This window comes from Eschscholzia californica, unplaced genomic scaffold (assembly GCF_041429995.1).
Source record: "Eschscholzia californica isolate CP2 unplaced genomic scaffold, dmEscCali1.0.p SCAF_1, whole genome shotgun sequence".
NCBI classification, from domain to species: domain Eukaryota; kingdom Viridiplantae; phylum Streptophyta; class Magnoliopsida; order Ranunculales; family Papaveraceae; genus Eschscholzia; species Eschscholzia californica.
Genome location: NW_028238198.1, coordinates 71,994,415 through 72,001,630, shown reverse-complemented (window position 1 = coordinate 72,001,630; position 7,216 = coordinate 71,994,415). Strand labels below are relative to the sequence as shown.

The window sequence follows — 7,216 nt, the reverse complement described above, 5'->3', positions numbered from 1 at the left end:
AGTAGTGATAGAACATACCAGATTTTCTCATGATACACAACACAAATCAAAATGAAGTTCAAGAATCAATCTTAATGTAAATTTATAATTGGGACCAAAATCTGCCTACAAATTGAGTGGTTACATCATTTTCCTTTGGCGGGTGTTACGGGGAAATAAAGAAATTTTCCGGGGTGTGATGTTTTGGGTAGAATAAAAAAAAAATTACAATTTTTTGTTTCTCCCAAACAACCAAAACCTAATACTTTTCATCTTCTTCTCTCTTTCACCTATTGCCACCATTTCCGACGACAATTTTTTTTTTCTGTCCTCTTCATCTCCGGCGAAGCCCCTTCGCCGGAAGTTTCCAGATTCGTCTGGAAACCAAACCAGACGAGTAGATCTGGTTTGATCTTCAAACCAGATCTACTCATCTGGTTTGCTCTGGCGAAGGGGCTGCTCCCCTTCGTCGGAGATAGAAGAAAGAGAGAAAAAGATAAGAGATAAGAGAGAGACGAAAGAGAGAAGAGAGAGAGAGCGAGAGAGAGAGAGAGAGAGCGAGAGAGAGAGAGAGAGAGATGATGAAGTCGTCGGCCGCCGCCGGTGACATCAGACTGGCGACTTTATCCCCGCGACTTATGAGGTGTGTTTGGTTTTAGTTTTTTGGGTTTTCCACCGTCTTCCCCGGAAACTTTTCTGCTCTCTCTACAACTTTCGCCTTTCCTTTTCATATACCCCCCTATATCCACATGTGGTTCGGAATGTGGGAAAGTCCAGCCACAGCCACAGGGTTCCCATTGGGTAAATTGTCAGGTTTTGGAGAACGAGTCAATAAAGACTGGTCAACTAAGCAGAATCTTGACGGAAACTGACTCCGGTGTTACTTCTCTCACCGGAATCTGACACACTTTAGGTAGCCGACAACTGCTAACCGTTCACATGCCCCCATTTACATGCATATTAAATAATTCAGTATAACAATAATTAAAAAATCTAAAACCAAGTAAAATACCAAAAAATAAAGCTTCAAGACAAGAACTAATTCTCTGTAAAGAGTTCATCTCTCTCTCTCTCTCTATAACTAGTTCTACTGATTTCTCTCTCATATGGGTTTGATTTGCATTTCCTATTCAAACCCAAATTTTTATTTCTACTTTTGATCCAAATCCAATCAAACCCAAGTTTTAAATTGCCAAAAAATAAGTGTCAGATTAGGTTTATTGTGGGTGTGTGTCAGATTCTATTTTACAGCTTTATTTTGCTTGAATCAAGCAATAAGATTCATCATTTGCTTCATCTCTCTCTCTCTCTCTCTCTCTATACTTTGCAAGCTCCTTACCAACTTCCATACTGATCAGAGATATCTTCATCTTCAGGTTCTTACCCTATAACCTACTAAACTTGGATATTTCATATTTGGGGTTCACTTATTATTGCATTTTTATATGCTTCCTATACTCTAGTTGTAATCCATCAAAAAACCCCTGAAAAAAAATGTTCTTCCCTTGAACTTCTTCAAGTCTTATCATAAAAAATAATCATACTGAGTTTGTGAGTTATCAAAGATCTCCACATTTGTTTCAAATAGATGTTTGATTTCTATTTTGAGTTTGGCCACATGGGTTGTTTAAATCAGAGAGGTATTTTGTTGTTTTCATTTTTTTCTGTTGGTTAATGAATGAAGTTGTTTTCTTATTTAGGGTTGGTGAATAGACTATTTATTTTAGTTGTAATTGATTAAATGTCTCAACACATGAAATATATTTTTGTGAGTTTTCAGTATCAGTAGTACATATAAAACATTAATGAGGTTGGTGGTTGGTGATCCATCAAATTTACCTCCCCAAAAAGCTGAAACTTTTCATCATCTATTCTGCATAGAGATAGATTGCTATCAGAGTTATCAGATCTGGGATTTAAGACAAATTAACTCCTGTTATTTTGGAATTTTTTGTCTGGGTTTTGAGAATTTTTACCTTCTTCAGTTTTCTTGATCTCATAGTGGGTTCTAAAGATACCATTCATTAAACCTAGAATTGGTAGTTACTTTCCTTTCATCATCTGATATCTTATGCAAACTGAATTGTGTGGATTAGGTTGGTTTTCTTAATCTGGGTTTGAAGAGGAATGCTTTTTGAAGATCGACTTAATGGCGAGTTTGGTTCCGGGTGTTCTTTTGAAACTCTTACAGCATATGAACACTGATGTAAAGGTTGCAGGTGAACATCGTTCTTCGTTGCTTCAGGTTGTTGGCATTGTCCCAGCACTTGCTGGAGCAGACTTATTTACCAACCAAGGATTCTATTTAAAGGTATCGGATTCATCTCATTCAACGTATGTAGCTCTACCCGATGAACACGATGACTTAATTCTCAGTGACAAACTTCAATTGGGTCAGTTTATTCATGTCGAAAGGCTAGAAGCTGCTTCCCCTGTTCCAATCCTTCAAGGGGTAAGACCTGTCCCGGGTCGTCATCCATGTATTGGCACACCAGAAGATTTAGTTGCCACACATTCTCTTTGCTTTAGTTCTTCCGGACCGAACCCAGTAGAGAAAACTAAAACACCTTCAAGGCCATCGAACAATAATTCGACAACCGAGAGAGAAAAAGTCAAGCCGATTAAACTGAATGGCATGTCTACACCTGATGAAACTGATAAGAAGAGAGAACTTCTTGATAGATCGAAGTCTTTAACGAAACATTCCTTAAATTTGATCGATAAGAAAGAATCACCAGGGAGACCAAAATCTTCAAACTCAAGATTCCCTTCATCTCCAACTAGTTGCTATTCATTGCCTAGTACTTTTGAAAAGTTCTCTAATGGGGTGAAGCAACATTCGAAGAAAGGGTCTGAGAAATCTACAAGTGTGGGGTTGATGGAGAAAGCAGCTGCTGTTCTTAAGGTGACAACAGCAGGGAAGAAGTTGTCAGTAGGAAACCCTATAGGGAATTTTATTCATGGGATTGATTTGGGGCCGAAGGCTTTGAGAAGAAGCTGGGAAGGAGGTGTAGAGGTAAAGGGTAGGGAGAATTCTAGCTCAAGGGGAGTCAAAACTGACATGAAATCTGAAGTTCGAAGTAGTTCTGTGAGTTTTATTAGTTTTGTTTCTTATTTTTTCGTGTACATTTGCATTCTTGATCTAATAAAGTACCTTCTCTTTTTTTACGATTGAATTCTAGGTCTAACTTCTCCTCTATGTTTTGGATGTCCCAACCCTTAGATTTAGAGAAGGTGTAGACTAGTTTGATTTGCCATCTTCAATTTCCCCTCGATTTAAATGATCTTCACTATCTTCCTCCCACTTTATGTGCTCAATGTTAGATTCTTAGGCGAAATTTTCTTTTTCAAAAAGGATCCATCAATTTTTTCTAGACTTCAACTGTCTATTAAGGTTTGCAAGAGTAAGCTCTGCACAAGTTTTCACATAGTATGTAGGGTTTGCACATAGTCAGTAGTCCAAGCATGTTTGCTTCGAGGCTAGCCTAAAAAATTAGTGACATGTCTTTTTATAAAGAGACCACCAAAATGTTAGGTTGAGAAAATATTGGCGTATCTTATTAACAATGACAAACAAGAAATTGGGTCTCTGACAATTATTCTCAGTTTACACTTCACACTAGACCATAGGAGTATAGGACTCTGGATGTGCTTAATGGCTCACTTTTCTCAATTAGTTTTATATATTTATCTGAAATTTAATATGAACTCACCTGTAGCACCTTGATATAGGTTCTTTAATTATCCTATATATAAAATGTCTCAAACATTTGCAGGTTTCAAAGAGAAAACCGTCAACAAATGACAAGCCGTCAACTAAAGACGATAAGGTCCACACACCTGCTAAGAAAGTTATCTCAAATGGATCTATCGATGATTCTGATAAGGCAAAGAAGCAGCGTTCTTCTATCGGAAAGAAAACATCAGAAGTTGCTACCAATGGATTGGCTGGAAACTTGGTCAAGGTTATTCCTAGCAGTAATAGAAGATTGACTGATGGAACTGTTTCGTGGGCTTCCTTGCCTTCATCTCTAGCAAAGCTTGGAAAGGTATACAAATAAACAATTTCCACTGGTGGTTCTGAAATTTTGGACAAGGGCAATTAGTATATGCGATAAAATGTAACATAATAAACGTATTTTATGTGTAAATATAAAAGTAAACTAAAATAGGACTGCATAAAAGGCTACTTGCTGTGTTTTATTAGCTTCATAAGTTAATAAGATAAGTACAAAAAGAAAATGCATAATATGTTCAGTGTTTGATTTTTGAAGAAGAACAAAACCTTTCTTCATAGAAAATCTAAAATATCACGAAAAACCATCACTTTATGTTTCGCAAGGGAATACTTATCACTAAATACGCGAGTGGGGATGTTATTTTTGCACAACAAACAGAACCAACACGCAGTGTGCACATGTTTTATGGCACAAATGAAAATGTACGACAATCTTAGCCTTCATCATATTTTTCTTTTCACAATTTTAGTATACGATGTATCGGTTTGCTAGAGAATAAGATGCATAGAATTTTCGAGAACTATGTTTGTGAATGTATTTGGGTTATCCTGGACCTATCTGATTTATCTAAAACCTATCCTGGGTCCGTTTAAAATAGGAAGTATTGAAGCAGAGAGATGCTGCCGAACAAGCTGCTATTGAGGCTATGCAAGAAGCTTCTGCTGCAGAGAGTCTAATTCGATGCTTGAGGTAATTTCCAATCAAATTCAGAAGATTAAATACAAGTTTATCTCGTATAGGCATCGGACAATGTCTTAACTTTGTGGCTTGTGCATCTTCAAATCTACGATACTAAGTATTTCTATATTTATGATAACCTATATGGCTATATGACATGAATACTTTTTCTTGAGTTTGCCATATCAAGTACTCATTTCGATCATTTGGATAGTCTAGTTAGATACCCAATCACTTTCATGGAGTGAATATTTCTGTGAACTTAATTGCACAAAATCTTGTTAGGACCATGAAAGATTACTCTAGGTTAAAGTATATGTACATCCTGGTTTTTCACTCACCTAATTTGACACTTACTACCAATATTGTCCTTGCCCTTGTAGAAGAATTTTTGGAATGGTATTTATACAGCCTCACTTAATTCAGAATCGATAATGATTTGCAATAGATCAACTAGAAAATTAAGTAAATATTCTCACAATGTTTTTGACTAGCATCTTAACTTCATAACTGATCATGTAGTGGAGAGGGGCAACATCCGGATCTGTAGGAAAATAACCCTATCCTTATTAGTTTTCGGTGATAGTAGAAATCAAAATCTAAATGATTACAGAAATAAGAATCCAAATATGAAATTTTGTATTAACAGTTCACTTCTATGCAATATATGATTTATATCCGAAAGCTTCTTTTGTTGATCTCTTTAAAAGGGTTTGCCTTCTAGTTTAACCTCGCCTATTGATCTCATAATATAATAAACTGTGCCTAGGCGGCTAGGCGTAGTAACATGTACTACATTTGTAGCTGAAAGGATGAAAGTGGAGCGTAATATCAGTGTGATTAAAAAAAATCTAGGATCTTATCCGAGGATACTCAAGTACGAGTGATGACAAAGTAAATGAAACAAATATTGTTCAAGTCCTGGAGAAAATTGTGGATTGAGATGGTCTAGGGGACCTCGTCCAATATAATCTTTCTGCATTATTTCTAACGAGACAACTCCTTTTGTTTCTGATCTTCATATGACATAAGAATTCTGATTGAAGCCTTGTCTTTTACAGTATCTATGCAGAACTAAATTCGTCTGCCAAGGAGGACAACCCACAGCCTGTAGTGGAGCAGTTCTTGAGTCTTCATACAAATCTGAACAAAGCTCGTTTAGTTGCAGATTCTCTATCAAAAATTGTTCCAGTAGGATCATCACCAGATTCTGAAAATGATATTTCGAAAGAAGTACAGAAACTCTCACTGGAAAGACGTAAACAGGCAGCTTCATGGGTTCAAGCTGCATTAGCCACCGACGTATCATCCTTCTCAGTGTACAATAAACAATCAAGCTCCGTCTCCTCAGCTTCCACTCCCACCCTAAATCAGCGGACGCCCCCGAGCACTCAACAGATACTAGTCCTTGAGAACTCGACTAAAAACATGACAACAAAAACACAACCACAAACTAAAACTACTCGTTCATCCAATATCTCTAAGTTGAGTGCACCGGGAACACCACGTAAATCTGTCGACGGGCTCCCGGTCCGTCAAAAGCCGGTGGCACCACCTCCACCCGAATGGATTAGAGGGAATGGTCTTGATGAGGCTGTTGATTTGGCCCAAATGTTGCAAGTTGAGTCTCAAGAGTGGTTCTTAGGATTCGTCGAGAGATTCTTGAATGCTGACTTGGATGCTTCATCATTGTCAGATAATGGACAAATAGCCGGAATGCTGACTCAACTCAAGAGCGTAAATGATTGGTTAGATGAAATCGGGTTAGGTAAAGAAGGTTTCGAAGGTCCACGAATATCGGCAGACACAGCTGATAGGTTAAGGAAGAAGATCTATGAGTATCTCTTAACTCATGTGGAATCTGCTGCAGTTGCACTTGGTGGTGGAATACAAACAGCAACAACACCATCCATACGAACAAGCGAAACAAAAGCGAAAAGATGAGATGATACTATTTAATCTAATATGACTTTACAGCAACAAAAGTAAACACACTTTCTTCCGACGCATATTTGCGACAAGACGAGTCTGCTGCAACGGTGCCGACGCCATAGAAATGGCATACAGGAATTTGCTTGAACAATTCAACTTAACTAGAAAAGGGTTAACAGAACTTGTTTTTTATCAGCTACATTGTGTATATAGAGTCCTTTTTAAGTTTGGGGTAAATATGGATTGGTTTTAGTGCTTAATCAAGTAAAGAAGTAGTTGATGAGAGAGAGAGAGAGAGAGAGAGAGAGGGAAGGGAGGGGGTTAAAAGTATGGGGTTTTCTCAAATTTATAAATTTTATACCAGGTTGAAGATAAAGATGGATTGCATTTTCTTTTGTTGGAACAAAACTATTAGTTAAGGTAGTTCTTTTGAATCTAAATCTAACTTGGAAGGAACAAAGTTTACCCTAGTGAACGGCCTAGTCACATCTAGAGCATCTCCCATGCAAAAACTCAATACTGAACACCAGGAGGATTTTTAGATTTTTTTCTCTTAAAAATTCTCTCCATAAAACTCAATTTAGATCTCTAAGATGATGTGGCGGTGG

General features: G+C 37.4%; 1 protein-coding gene across 2 annotated transcripts; it reads left to right on the top strand.

Moving 5' to 3' along the window:
- Positions 1 to 839: 839 nt before the first annotated feature.
- LOC147568867 (protein CORTICAL MICROTUBULE DISORDERING 2-like) lies at positions 840 to 7,016 on the top strand. 2 transcript variants are annotated; one of them, XM_086655285.1, is made up of 5 exons: positions 840 to 1,355; positions 2,076 to 3,067; positions 3,756 to 4,028; positions 4,597 to 4,688; positions 5,738 to 7,016. In XM_086655285.1, the coding sequence occupies exons 2-5, from the start codon at positions 2,129 to 2,131 to the stop codon at positions 6,618 to 6,620; spliced, it is 2,187 nt and encodes a 728-aa protein (XP_086511411.1). In that variant the 5' UTR covers positions 840 to 1,355; positions 2,076 to 2,128; the 3' UTR covers positions 6,621 to 7,016. The 2 variants fall into 2 exon arrangements, with proteins under 2 accessions (XP_086511411.1, XP_086511412.1); XM_086655286.1 differs by having other exon boundaries at positions 970 to 1,619.
- The last annotated feature ends 200 nt before the right edge of the window (positions 7,017 to 7,216 follow it).

What these genes read in the sequence shown, in the direction of transcription:
- LOC147568867 (XM_086655285.1), top strand. Translation starts at nt 2,129, where the DNA reads ATGGCGAGTTTGGTTCCGGGTGTTCTTTTGAAACTCTTACAGCATATG. An exon ending in CTGAAGTTCGAAGTAGTTCT is followed by an intron (nt 3,068 to 3,755) that starts GTGAGTTTTATT and finishes AAACATTTGCAG; the next exon opens with GTTTCAAAGAGAAAACCGTC. An exon ending in CTCTAGCAAAGCTTGGAAAG is followed by an intron (nt 4,029 to 4,596) that starts GTATACAAATAA and finishes CGTTTAAAATAG; the next exon opens with GAAGTATTGAAGCAGAGAGA.